The 14,887-nt window shown below is 42.8% G+C and overlaps 1 protein-coding gene across 1 annotated transcript in view; it reads right to left on the bottom strand.

The window, feature by feature from the left end:
• The window catches only part of BTK (Bruton tyrosine kinase), a 531,602-nt gene that overhangs the window by 172,071 nt on the left and 344,644 nt on the right, over positions 1–14,887 (bottom strand). The window contains exons 10-12 of the mRNA XM_078685905.1: positions 9,479–9,533; positions 5,529–5,608; positions 1,064–1,191 (exon numbers count right to left, since the gene is read on the bottom strand). Of these exons, the coding sequence (XP_078542031.1) occupies positions 1,064–1,191; positions 5,529–5,608; positions 9,479–9,533 (263 nt within the window). The remainder of the gene's footprint in view (positions 1–1,063; positions 1,192–5,528; positions 5,609–9,478; positions 9,534–14,887) is intronic.

Below are 14,887 nucleotides of genomic sequence, written 5' to 3'. Positions count from 1 at the left end.
GAAGTAAAGTAAGAAGATTTGGGAAAATACAGTATTTGCCTAGGTGCTTCACCACTCTTGCAGCGAGCATCCTCATAACACACACACGCTTGCATGAACACACACACGCGTGCGCACACGCGCGCAAGGTTGCCTCTTTTGTGTCTCCTATGCCTCTGGTGAAGGACCACAAGTCAACCATTCAGAGCCCCGTAAGGATGAAGTGCTCCTGAGCAGGACACAAACAAGAGTAGGGAAAACACGCATTGAATCAACAATGCCTTCCAATCCTGACCAAGGAACTACCCAAAACTCACTCTACGCTAAAACGGTCTGTAGCTGGAACCTAAAAAGTAGGAACTTGTATTTGAACCTGATGGCAAAGGGTGGCCCTGATAGGAAAAGATTTTGATGAGTTTTAGTTGCTTGCATTCTATCTTGGAAACCAGTGATTTCATCCAGCCTTAGAGTTTTGACGACTCATTGTGTTGATCTGGCAAATAACTATACTGTCTGGTTTACATGTTCCCTCTGACTTCCTCCAACACATTGTTGGTTTCCGTAATCTGCGTTAAGTCATATTTCTCCTGCTCCCAAATCTATAATATGTGCAGACAGGATGCTGTTGCTACAATGAAAATGTTCTCTTTAAAAATGCTGGTTGGAAGCCTAGGTTCTTAGTTTATTAAATATCTAAAATTCAACATGAGAGACCCTATCAAATGCAGAGAGCATTGGAATAGTTTCGGGTTAGAAGGAGGGAGAAAGGGAAGGAACACAAAGCCTTCAAATTCCTTACTAGAAGGATACCTCATTTTCTTATGGGAAGTCCTCCAGGCCAAAGCCAACCTTTGTAAAAGAGTATACAGTGCAAGTTTGCAGACGATAAAAAAAGAATGTTTTGTTGAACTATTTATTTTTGCTATATTTAAAAGGTGCAAGTGAGCTATGCCATTGCTGTTAAGCCAATGTAATGCAGTGCCTCATACCTCCCACCATTATATAGTAAAGTCATCAATGTTAAGTCTGCATACTTTCTCACAACAGCTTATTCCCATATCCTTCTCTTCAATAGCCCCATTACCTGCTGAGTTGTGCTGGTGGTAGGTGATCATCTCTGGAATGGTGCTGAAGAGGTACTTCTCTGCCAGGTAGTACTGGCCCTGTGATGTCTCGCACACAACATAATGGCGTATTATACCCTGGGGTTCCCTGAAATTCATAAAAGGACGTCAACTGTAGGGAAAACGTCTCTTTGTCCACTTTTAGTGTCATGTTAATTAGAAACTCTTACTCTCATTCTGTTTTTTCATTACGTTCTTGTCACCTGGCAACATGTCATCAATGCAAACATTAAGGGACATGAAAATATGCAGGGGATACTTCAGAAACTTCTTACAGGTCTATGGAGAATTGTGAGACCACAGTAACATGGCAAGTGTACCCTGGAGCAGGTGCTCTTCTGCAATCATCACTCAGCATACAGTGGTCCCACGAAGCTCAGGTTTGAGTCCCAATAGCGATGACTCAGTCTCCTGAGTTCAACCAAATAGGTAAGAATATGTTTTAAGTGTAGCTAGGTACAAAACGTTGCAGTATTCCAGCCTTAAAGCCTAACTCTGTGATAACTAAAGCTAATTAATGTATCCAATTAGTATCGATTGACCCTTGTTTATACAACAATTACATATATATATATATATATATATATATATATATATATATATATATATATATATATATATATATATATATATATATATATATATATATATATATATATATATATATATATATATATTTTTCCGCTTTCACCACTCAGCCCTCACTGGGGTTGTGCATTGCACCGGATTCCATTTAACTTGCCTAACTTGTCATCCAGCCCTGCCTGCTTACAGGCTGGTTATAAACCAGTGGAAGGAGGCAAAACAAACTTCTAATTCAGATTTTCAGAGTTTTCATTAAATTGTTCATCCTTCCCACACCCAGCCTATCAGAAGGCTGCTGATCGTACTTGAAGGTGTGGCTTAGTCGTGGGATGCAGATTCAACAGCCTTTGATAAAGAGATTTTTACTCGAAACGCGTCAGGCTGCATTTCTTGAACTGGTGGCAACTATATAGCATTTGCTGTTTCCCGAGTGCGCTCCCGCCACGTGGGTAACTTTGGAGCTTTAATTTGTACGCGGCATGCCCTGCCGCGGGGAGCGCACCACCGCTAGAACTGAAGCGGGAGAAGAGACCAGCGCTGGAATTCAGATGCCCCGGCTCATGAGGCCCATCCAGGGCGTGCATTAGTGACCCTGCACACCTCGACACCCATCAAGGGTTAGAGAATGCTACACTACAAGGACCACAATCCTGTGGGAAAAGCCAGCCTATCAGAAGGCTGCTGATCGTACTTGAAGGTGTGGCTTAGTCGTGGGATGCAGATTCAACAGCCTTTGATAAAGAGATTTTTACTCGAAACGCGTCAGGCTGCATTTCTTGAACTGGTGGCAACTATATAGCATTTGCTGTTTCCCGAGTGCGCTCCCGCCACGTGGGTAACTTTGGAGCTTTAATTTGTACGCGGCATGCCCTGCCGCGGGGAGCGCACCACCGCTAGAACTGAAGCGGGAGAAGAGACCAGCGCTGGAATTCAGATGCCCCGGCTCATGAGGCCCATCCAGGGCGTGCATTAGTGACCCTGCACACCTCGACACCCATCAAGGGTTAGAGAATGCTACACTACAAGGACCACAATCCTGTGGGAAAAGCCAGCCTATCAGAAGGCTGCTGATCGTACTTGAAGGTGTGGCTTAGTCGTGGGATGCAGATTCAACAGCCTTTGATAAAGAGATTTTTACTCGAAACGCGTCAGGCTGCATTTCTTGAACTGGTGGCAACTATATAGCATTTGCTGTTTCCCGAGTGCGCTCCCGCCACGTGGGTAACTTTGGAGCTTTAATTTGTACGCGGCATGCCCTGCCGCGGGGAGCGCACCACCGCTAGAACTGAAGCGGGAGAAGAGACCAGCGCTGGAATTCAGATGCCCCGGCTCATGAGGCCCATCCAGGGCGTGCATTAGTGACCCTGCACACCTCGACACCCATCAAGGGTTAGAGAATGCTACACTACAAGGACCACAATCCTGTGGGAAAAGCCAGCCTATCAGAAGGCTGCTGATCGTACTTGAAGGTGTGGCTTAGTCGTGGGATGCAGATTCAACAGCCTTTGATAAAGAGATTTTTACTCGAAACGCGTCAGGCTGCATTTCTTGAACTGGTGGCAACTATATAGCATTTGCTGTTTCCCGAGTGCGCTCCCGCCACGTGGGTAACTTTGGAGCTTTAATTTGTATGCGGCATGCCCTGCCGCGGGGAGCGCACCACCGCTAGAACTGAAGCAGGAGAAGAGACCAGCGCTGGAATTCAGATGCCCCGGCTCATGAGGCCCATCCAGGGCGTGCATTAGTGACCCTGCACACCTCGACACCCATCAAGGGTTAGAGAATGCTACACTACAAGGACCACAATCCTGTGGGAAAAGCCAGCCTATCAGAAGGCTGCTGATCGTACTTGAAGGTGTGGCTTAGTCGTGGGATGCAGATTCAACAGCCTTTGATAAAGAGATTTTTACTCGAAACGCGTCAGGCTGCATTTCTTGAACTGGTGGCAACTATATAGCATTTGCTGTTTCCCGAGTGCGCTCCCGCCACGTGGGTAACTTTGGAGCTTTAATTTGTACGCGGCATGCCCTGCCGCGGGGAGCGCACCACCGCTAGAACTGAAGCGGGAGAAGAGACCAGCGCTGGAATTCAGATGCCCCGGCTCATGAGGCCCATCCAGGGCGTGCATTAGTGACCCTGCACACCTCGACACCCATCAAGGGTTAGAGAATGCTACACTACAAGGACCACAATCCTGTGGGAAAAGCCAGCCTATCAGAAGGCTGCTGATCGTACTTGAAGGTGTGGCTTAGTCGTGGGATGCAGATTCAACAGCCTTTGATAAAGAGATTTTTACTCGAAACGCGTCAGGCTGCATTTATTGAACTGGTGGCAACTATATAGCATTTGCTGTTTCCCGAGTGCGCTCCCGCCACGTGGGTAACTTTGGAGCTTTAATATATATATATATATATATATATATATATATATATTTCCGCTTTCACCACTCAGCCCTCACTGGGGTTGTGCATTGCACCGGATTCCATTTAACTTGCCTAACTTGTCATCCAGCCCTGCCTGCTTACAGGCTGGTTATAAACCAGTGGAAGGAGGCAAAACAAACTTCTAATTCAGATTTTCAGAGTTTTCATTAAATTGTTCATCCTTCCCACACCCATGAACTCACTCATTGCATACCATCCCACTCCCAACGCTAAGCCAACTTACACCTCTTAACCGCTCCCAAGTCTGTATACACTCACTTGTTACGTTCAGATGCTCTGAATTATTGACACTTATCTGTGGAAAGCACTATCTCCAGCTACCTGATCCCTCCTCTCTAGGTATGTTAAAAAATAGTCTCACCTCCTTGAAATCAGACCTCTTGCAGCCAGCTGTCTAACTTGCTTCTTTGACGCCATACCTCTGCCCTAAGCATGATGTGGTTTAATATCTGTTGCAATTTAAATGCAGTGCCGGAGCTAGGGGCGGGTAGGGGCGGTCCGCCCAGGCGTCTCTTATTTGGGGGCAGCGGAGAGCCCGAGTGCAAGGCAAGTTTTTTTTTATTCTCACTCATTGACGTTGCTAAATGTCCCACCACCCGCTCATTGTCATCTGCCACCCGCTGCTGACCCCCCTGCTCGTCGTAGTCTTTTGCCAGCACCCCCTCCTGCCACCCGCTCTTACTGGCACTGGGCAGCAAACTAAAGGATTGCCCTGGGCGTCAAAAGCTCTAGCTGCGCACTGTTTAAATGTGTTCACTTCTAAATAACTCTTACAGTATAGCACACATTTCCACATATTCTACAGCTAAAGTATCCAACTCTATTCCATTTTCAACAGCTATCTCTTTCCAGTTAGCTAATACATGGTTTCATAGAACCGCACACCAAACATGAGTCTGAGTCTCACTGCTACTGGGACCATTGTCAATCAATGTGTTGTCTGTAATTATCCCCACTGCTAATCATTTTTAATGAACTCCCTGATGCAGTGTTGCATATTCTTGTTAGAAAAGGTAACATGTTCAATAAATAGAAATAAATCAACAATTATGATTTTTTTTAAATTGATAGATAATCTTTTTTGCGTATTTTGTAATATCGTGTATACCTCTTGGGTGTGGGCCACTAACAGACAGTGTAAGACAGGAATTAGCTGCATATAATTTCCTCTACAAAGAGAAATGTAAAAGGTGCTACTCCAAGGGTAGGATGTAGTAGAAAAAAACATAACCTGTGACAATGTGTTGTCAAGCACTGGCCTTGAAGGATCCTTAACCCTTCATTATGATCAAGTTCCCTTAATGTTAAAGATGCCATGACCGTGCTTCCATACACCAGTTTGAACCTTCTTCATGCCTCTTCAAACTCTTAGATCCCCGATAAAGATGGTACTCACGCCATTGACTTGGCAAATACTGAGGCAGTATATTTTCCGCGCATCCTGGAATCTCTGACGATAAACCCACCTTCTTTATCCTGAAAAGCAGAAATGGAATGCCTTCATCAGATGCCCCTGTGACTGAACCCTTGAGACTGGTCAAACACAAGGCTGCCTTCAGATATGGAACGCCAGACTCAAGCATGGATGTTAATCTGCAAGGTGTACTTTTATATGAGATGGGCTAATATTGATTTGGAGACACTTTAGGGCTGAGCAAGAATATACAATTTAGCCTATTGCAGCACTATGGTAGTTTGTGGTAGCCTGTAAAGCTGGTGTGACATGCATCTTCTGTAAAGATGTCTTAGAAAACAAGTTCATATGACCAATTTTAAATTTCACATTTCCAATATCACTTTTAATCAGAATGCGTTCTAAAGGAGAGCCCACATTAACTTAACCCATCCTTTCTATGTACGTCTGCCATAGTACACACATCATTTTCAAGAGGCTATGTCATACTGCTTTAGCATGAAATATGCAATAAAATATGTGTATCCACCAACATTGATTCAAATTAGTTAATTACCTAAATCAAATAGATTAGATATTGAAATTGAGGAAAGCGATATATTGAGCCCGATGTAAAGCATGTGAAATGCATAAATACATAGTGCAAATGAAACTGTCCACAAATCAGTGTGAATGTAAATATATATGAGGTGAGTCACAAACAAGGCTTTAGAAATGTAACCAGCGAGGTATATCCATGGCGCTCAGTTATGATTCAATATATCTTCTCTACGGTACTGAGAGTTTAGGTCTCTCTCTATGACACAAAAAGAACTGGATCGGCTATCTCCTTCTCAAACAATCTATCTAAGACTGAGGGCCTGATTTAGATCTCAGAGGATGGGTGTCGGATTTCCCGTCCGCTAAAATAGAAATCCCATTTTATCCTATGAAATTTATGGTTCGGCAAACGGTATATCCGTCACCGTTCTGACAGAGTGACACTTCAGCCGAGATCCAAATCAGACCCTGAAATTCTCTTTTATTCATCCTCCAATCAGACATTCTTTTGTTCAGTTTTGGTTGTCTTTACTCGCTTTTGAATCTGTTATATTTCACACCTTCCTTAGTATAGACCCTTGTGAGCCCTGCTTATGTGCTTTCTGAATACGAATCTTTGTACCGCCCTTTTCTATAACTTCAATATGAAGTTTGAAGCTCTGTTGAGTATCTGCTGGCCTGCTCTTGATGATGCCAAAATGGAAGACCCTGGTTAGCCCAAAAAGCCCAAAATGTCCAGAGACATTTACACAAAATCTTGAGCAGCCCTCTCTGCCTCCCACCACAAACCATAGAATGGTTGTCCAATAAAACATCCTCAATGAGTGCAGAACAACTGAGTGTTGACTCTGCCTATTGAGCATGTGCCATCACTGTACCAATATTTGTTTTAATTGTTTTTGTCAACCATGTGAGCGACAGCCCATCATCACCTTATTCGCTTGAATGCAGGAAGGAAAGACCCCTGAACCTCACTTGAGAGGTCCCCTTGACTAGCAGATCAGTTATCGGGTTGGCTTGCTCTACAGTAGGATTTGGAGTAGGCAATTGGTTGTAACCACATAAATTTAGAGCCCATGAATTCTGACATCTAGGCATATAGTGCCTTGTGGACAACGATTAATACTGTGAGCAAGATTTGCTTGCTGCTTTATTTTCAACCAGTGGAGATGTCTTAGTTTTTAATAGATTGAATCTGACTTCTGTAACCGTATACTAGCCGAACTGCTGCATTCTGATTTAGTTGGAGCCTAGTGATGAGATGTTTAGGAGCAGCAAGGGAAACAGCATTACTGTAATCAATTCTGGATTGAATTAGTGCATTGACTACCCATGTCGCTGTGTCGGTATGCCTTGTTCAATAAATGGAGCAATGGATCTGAGTGTTTTCAGATGAAAAAAACAAGATCCAGATAGTAAGAATAAGGATTTTGTGGTCCAAGTGCATGCCTTTATGTCTGTGGGCTCACACCAATAGCTCATGTAAATTAGATAACCAACTTCCCCACCCATATCAGTAACAAGGTCTGCCTCCTGGGATTATGGAGCACTTAACCCGAAGTTGTTAGGATTTTCAGGTCACGAGTTACCCACTTTTCTAAGGACAGGCACACCATAATTCTGAAATGGGAGGTAAGAATATCATCTTGTTACACAACTCTTGACTGTGAACAGTTAGGCACTTGATTTCACTGTGTTAGAATCTTGTTTTCACCATTTGCAGTAAGTGTTTGCTTGTGATTTCTAGTGGTTCTAATCAGTTTGTGTCCTCAAACAGTGTTTAAAGATTTCACTGAGGAGGCAAATTTTTCTAAATCAATTAGTAATGCAAGTTTTATTCTCTTGTTACTGATTCAATTTCTGTGATTTGGATTGGATGATTACTATTTTTGCTGTATAATTAGCTTTGAGGTATTACTAAAATGATGTTAATTCATATAAACTAACAAATCTGACTGGGCATGTTTATTACAAGTGTGATAACTTCACTCGACCAAGGTACCCAGAGAGTCAATGAGGCCAGAGAGGCCAACTTTCCATGTCGGGCTAAGTAGCCAGTAACCTGGGTTGTGAGGAACACCTGTGGTCTCACCTTTGATGTTATCAGGTTGCCCGTGTGACTGCAAAGATCAGGGGAAAGACTTGCAACGTAAATCTAAGGTGCTGTCCGTGGTCTGTAATTGCAAGGATTGTGTAACTTTTAAATATTCTATCTGGCTTTTCCTAAGTAGATCTGCAGTCATAACAAGTAATTTAGGGTTTCAGGACGATATTGACGGATGGGTTACTCCATCACAAACAAGAAGGATATCCTGTCCGCCATATTACAAGTCTAATAGGATATAATGGAATTGTAATACGGCTGATTGAATATTCGTCACATTTGTGACATCGGCCAATATCGTGATCAGACCCTTTTATTTCTACTTGAAATCAAAGGATGAAAAATGTATGGAAGTGCAAGGTAGTGGTGATGAAAGATCCTACATACATTTTATAAAATGTGAGGCTGTGTGAAACCCAGATTTTAATCTCGATTTAGTAGTTGGTCATAACACCTATATGTCTTGCCCAATTGTTAGGGACTTTATACTGAAAACCTAAACCATTTTCCACCAAGTTTTTACACTATTCTTGGAAAGAGTGACCTTCCAACATTCTTGCAGAGGGTAAGGATTCCCTGGTACATCATGAATTATTGGCATACTTATTGGTGCTTCTTCATAACTGACTTGAAAATTTGGTTGTAAAATGCAACTTTTAGTCCTATTTATTTGCAAAATGTTCTCCACTGAATAGCGACGCAACACTCCCGGTTGCTCACTTCATTTAGTACAGCTCAAGGTGAGTGATTAAACCCCAAGATTTTTAAACTTTAGTAGCCACCACCACTGTTCACGTTCTCTGCTTTATTTATAATGGTAGATTGCAATTCCAGCATCAGGAACTCCCACCAGGAGAAAAGTATAAAGGGCAAAAGGGGACAGGCGTATATTGACCCAGAGGTTTCATGGTGCAGAATGTGTCTTATGCCTCTAGACATTCCTTTATCTTGTTTGAAAGACATTTCCTCCATGATTCAATAAATGTTGCAATTGCTGCAGAAAATTGCCTACACTGTAAAACTGGAGACAAAGTGTTGTTTTATGCATTCTGCAAACAATACTCGGTCCCTATTCTGTAGTTCTTGGGCACACTTTAGCACGTTGAGGCATTCTGCAATAATTGCATATTGTCTACGATTCCTACAGAAGTACAGTCTATCTTAATGCCCCTTCCCTACTTCAATCACTGAGCAGATTGTGCGACACACCAACGTATCTGCTACACACTCTCACCTACTGACTGTTCTTTTTGCTGCTGCTGTTATTTACTTCAACGAAGACACTCACCGCACTTCTAAGCAATTGCTCTGCTTGACTTCTTGTCATGTTTTTTGAATACCATCTAAAAAACAAAATATACATTTATCAAATGGCAAAAGACATAATACATTTGCAGATTCATGTATCCCATAATCCATTGACATGCAATCAGGTCAAGAGGAGGCAAGCCAATGTACATTTCAACTGTGCCTTGCCACAGTTGTCATTCCTTTCCTGGAAATCCCTCACAGAAGGACTGTACTCAGCGAAATTGTCCTGAGAGAGTTGTGATATTCAAATTCCATGTAGATTTGTTAGCAAGCATGGCTGAACGAATTTTATGGACGTAAATGTGACCAGTGAAACCTATCTTCAATATGAAAACATGATAGTGTATCACAATGGTGATTCCAAACTCTTTATTGACTGCCCTGTCACTGGAAAAAAAGAATTGACTTAAAAGCCATGAGAATTTACACCTGCACAAATTGGGAGGAAAGACTTGTTTCGCCCATTTGTTGGCCTTGGCCTTCTCTGCAGGGTCACCCCAAACATTTTGCCTTCACCGTCCTATTGTTTCTGAATTTGTTCTTGCTGGCCTTAGGACTCTGTTCAGTTTACTGCTGGTAAACAGTGCTAAAGTGCCTGTGAACATGGTAAAATTGGCTTACCCCTGATTGACATATTTAATTTGCTTATCAGTCCCTAGTAAAATTGTATACAATATACCCAGGGCATGTAAATTAAATGCTACTAGTGGGCCTGCAGCACTTTATGTCCCTCTAACTTAAGTAGCCTCTTACAAAATGTCCAAGTATGCCATGGCAGCCCGAATGGAGTTTTAAGCTACCAATTCAACTTGGCAAAATAAACCTCTTGCCAACCTTAAACTCACCTTTTTTTACATAAGTCATTCCTAAGGTAGACCGAAGGGTCTCCCAAAGGGCAGGGTTCATTGTAACTAAAAGATTGGACATGTACGTTTAAGGTTTACATGTCCTAGTAGTGAAAAACTCACAAATTAATTTTTCACTGCTGTGAGGCCTCCCTCTCCCATAGGATAACATTGGGTTGCCCTAAAACATATAATAAGTACTAACTTTTGATTGGGAGCTGGTAAGGATTTCATGTTTTATGTCTGAGAAATTGTGATTTAAAATCCCCCCCACCACCCTGCCTGCCCCAGTGCTTACCCGCATGAGCCACCACTGCCTGGTATTGATAAGAAGTAACAAATTGGCAGCATACAAGATGTTTGACAGTTGCTAGCAACTCAGGCTCAGAATGTGGGATATCTGCCCGTCCAGTTCCACTGAGAGGCCTGCTCATTGCCTCTAAGTTAAGCCTCACTGTTTTTGTGCCAAGCTGTCAGAGAATTAAGTACAGGTTAAATTAGTAACCTTTATGATTCACCCTGACAGGTATTGTGGCTGTTGCTGGAGCAAGGAAAATGTCCCACTAAATCAACAACTCAATTTCTCACATCATTGGCTTCTTTGTAAGATACTACTAACCCAACTTGTCTGATTCACGAAAGTTCTATACAAGGAACGTCCTATGGTTTGGCAATGGATGTAGTGACTTTCTACATACAGAGAACACCTGAATATGGAGCTGTTGGATAAACTGTCTAGCTAATCCTGTTCTAGGTAGATTCAAAGTAAACTAATTTCTGCACTCTTGCGGCTTCATGAGACAGCCCTTGTGATGCATATGTTCATGACATATACGACTGTCTAACATATCCTACACATAACCACAGCTGTAGCCATAACTAGGATGAAAACCATAATGTTGTATATATAAAGACTGTACAAAAGATTATGACACCTGGATCTAATTTCCACTTCATGGAGCTTATAAACTAAAGACAAAGATGAGGATCGTTATATGCTCCAGTGCAGAAGTGCAGAGTAATGTATCATTCTGAATCGCAGATATTCTTACTAGCCAGATTGCTGGTGGGACAGCATCTATTGATGCTGCTTTCTCCCTGAAACATTGGCCTTTTTATCCACCTCTCCCATTTGCTGTCTCTATGATAGTGAAGGAAGGGTAGCAGCAGGCGATCACAAGGCAAGTGGATATCATCTGCATTACAGCAATTCTTGCACCCACTGTCAGGGAGGTGTGGTGGTGATGTGGTAGAAGGAAAGATTACTACATATGATTCTGTGCAGCCCACACAATGGTGTAGTAGTTGTACTGTAGGAAATAGTGGTAATCAAAGCAGGAGCTGCCAGTAACAACTAGATCAAGGTAGAACTTGGGATCTTGATATTTTCTGCAGAGTATTCTGCAGCCTTGGTGACAGGTAATTTTGCAAAGGAACAAAGCAAACCTATGGAACAATAACCGAGGGGGTTGTGTACAGATGAACTCGATGCTAAATGTCTCAACGATGAGAGGAGTTTGCATGGGATCATGAGAGCCTGTGTCTGATAGTCCTACCTAATAACCCATTGGATCTCCTTTTTCACCTCTTTCTCCTGATATCTGTATCAGGAAACTGCCGCTAAAGCGGCGATAATGGGCTGGATAATATGCCCTTGTGCATCCCCATAGAAGCCCATGTTCACACCAGAATCGGGGCTGCTATGGGAATTCACAAGGGCATATTATCAAGCCCATTATCGCCGCTTCAGCCCCAGTTTCCTGCCGCTAAAGCGGCGAAACTTTTAACGCCGTTCTTGATAATATGCCCCCTAGTGTCTCACCAGATTAGCAGGCAGCATGTTCATTTGACTTAAATGTACCATTGCCCATCAACTCACCACAGTTAATGTGCCTACTCACAGCCAGATATGGGAGCACCGTTGTATTTGTAAACTCTGCTGATATTCTCAATCCTCTCCTCACTTTAACTCAAATTCCTGGTTTCGCTTGTGATGAGAAGATACTCGACTCTGTGACTGCAGGTTCTCTACTTTCAAGCTTTGTCTGCAGGCTCTGTTAAAGCCACATTAAGTTGGCCTTTTGAGGTCTAGGGCATCCGGCAGGTCGAGCCAACAGCCGGGGACTTGCCAGTTAGGCAAGCAGAGAACAGGAACATTAAGAAGGGTGACTTGAGTGTCTTTAGCCAAGCATAAAATGCTTTCTGTGCAATTTTTGTCTGTGTGGCTCAGGTGTGAGCCACTCAAAGAGCCAAGTGCAACACTCACTCCATGCCAGCGCATTTTAAAAACATTTGGCATTGGCAGATCTAATTAGAGATGCCAGCATGGGGGTCGAGAGGCATGGCACTGGAATGTGCTATAGAACAACATCCAGGGGATCCCCCAGTCTGCCATCTGGGACATAGTGAGACATAGAGGAATCAAGCGCATTTCGAGACTCAGTAAGATGTACAAGTAAATTGCTGCGGAACAAGATGCAGGCTATCTGAAGCCCATTATTCGGTGCATGGTGCACTGTGGAGAAGGCAAAACTCTAAAGGATTGTGGGAGAGGACAGCCAGGGTGGAGGAATTTATAGAAGCTAACTCTAATCCAATACAGAGAAAGGAACAAGACAGGTATATAAAAAGAAACATAGTTCAGTAATATCAGCAGTGGAAGGATACAACTCATCTAATAAAAAGTCAGGCAAAGATGAAATCCTCCATGGTGGACAAACACAGGACTAGAAAGGAAAGTCATGCAATAAAGAGCAGACAACTGGAATGCCATCCAATTATGTTCAAGGGACTGGCCCAAAGTCCACTCTATAAAGAATTGCATGTAAGGTTTCTGCAGCAGACACCTGTAGCTGCTTGTAACGAGACTGTAATTACATTATTAAGCATTTATTTTTTATAATTTATTTCCTGCACTTTCTAATTGTATTCGCCTATCTGCAATTTGAGCAACGTGTAACAATGCCAAACAACTAAGGCCATGTGGCCAAAGTTCCTAACATCAAACCGAAATACAATCGAATGGTTAAGGTCTTTTCTATGCCATCCCATGGTCCTTTATCATTTCCAATGGTGTGCTCTGTGCTTATAAGCATAAGCATAGCACACCTGTAAGCATTGGAAAGTTCAATAGAAACATTTGAGTCCATAAGAACATAGGCATCTAGTACATACCTTTGCATTTTACATTTATATGATATTGTAATAATAGGAAAAATACTGTTAATATTTCAAAAGGCACTCACTACCGACTGAATTGTCCCTTATTTCTCAAAAACTTTGATATCAAGCATTTTGTAGCATGGACAACAGATGTAAAATAGAAGTTCTTGTAATTTTTCACCGGGCCTCAGTCAGACACCTTTGCTTAGGTTGGATTGAGGGATTAATCGAGCATTACATTTTGATGAGAGGTACAGTCCTTCAGTCCTATCCACTAAGAGACAGCCATTTGGATCAGGCGTCTGGCTTCCAGTAGATGTGTTCGGACAGGAATGAGAAAAGTTACTTACCTTCGGTAAAGATCTTTTAGTGGATACTCTATCTACATTCAGTTTCATCACCTGTTAAATATTCCAGGATCTGGAACCTTCTGATATAGCTCCCCCACTCCAGCATGTGGCAGTAGCTTCATCAGGATGCCAGAAAAAAAGGTGGTGATTCCACTGAAGCTAATTAGCGCCGTCCCTGGCACCCTGACGTTAGTTACCTGTCCATTTTGTCTGTGCTCCTGCATACTGAGGTGCGAAAATCACATAAGTGTGGTGCAATAATTTAAATTGGCATTTTAAAAAAGAGACCTCTGACCATCCTTCAGAACAGGGTGGAGGTTGGGATTGATGAGGAATCTACAGGTGGATGCCAACCCAATGGTCATCCTGGGAACGGCCATAAATAACTAAGCCATCCGTTCCTTGACGGCTTTACGAAGCATGCTGCGGGACTGATCACACAACCTGGACTCATGCCTGGAGCCCAAGCACCACAGACAATCATACATGTCTGTATTAGACATTTACCTGTCACAGGTGTGACAGGGCTTGATCCTTGACTTTCTAGAAGGGGGTGTCACTAAAGAACCGCACTAGAATTTGTTAGTTTGGGCTATTGAGAAAAATCTTTGAAGAGAAACCCTCTGAGGAGAGAGCTCCAGATCAGCATTAGAGAGTGCAGACAAATTGAACTGGTGTCAGGGTGCTGGGTTGGGCTCTGTATAGCTCCAGTGTTGTCACCATGACCTGCTTCCAGCTTTGTAATGGAACACACACTACTTACTGGCGCAAGAGAGCCATGTCAGTAGTTTCTCGATCCAGTCTGGCATCTCGGATATTCAACTGGTGAGGAACCTGAGGTAAAAGTATCCATAAGAAGGTGCATTTACTCACAAGAGGCAGAAATGCTTGGATGTCTACTAGTAGACAGCAAAAAGGCTCATGAGAGAACTTTGAAAGTTCAACAATGTCACTGTCAATCCTTAGGATAACGTGGTTCTGCATCATTTGTGGCTTGATTAGCATCAGGCCATGTGAGGAGAGCACACA

Source organism: Lissotriton helveticus, chromosome 4_1 (assembly GCF_964261635.1).
Source record: "Lissotriton helveticus chromosome 4_1, aLisHel1.1, whole genome shotgun sequence".
Taxonomy (NCBI): Eukaryota; Metazoa; Chordata; class Amphibia; order Caudata; family Salamandridae; genus Lissotriton; species Lissotriton helveticus.
The sequence above is the reverse complement of the archived record's forward strand: the minus strand, read 5'-3'. Positions and strand labels throughout refer to the sequence as shown.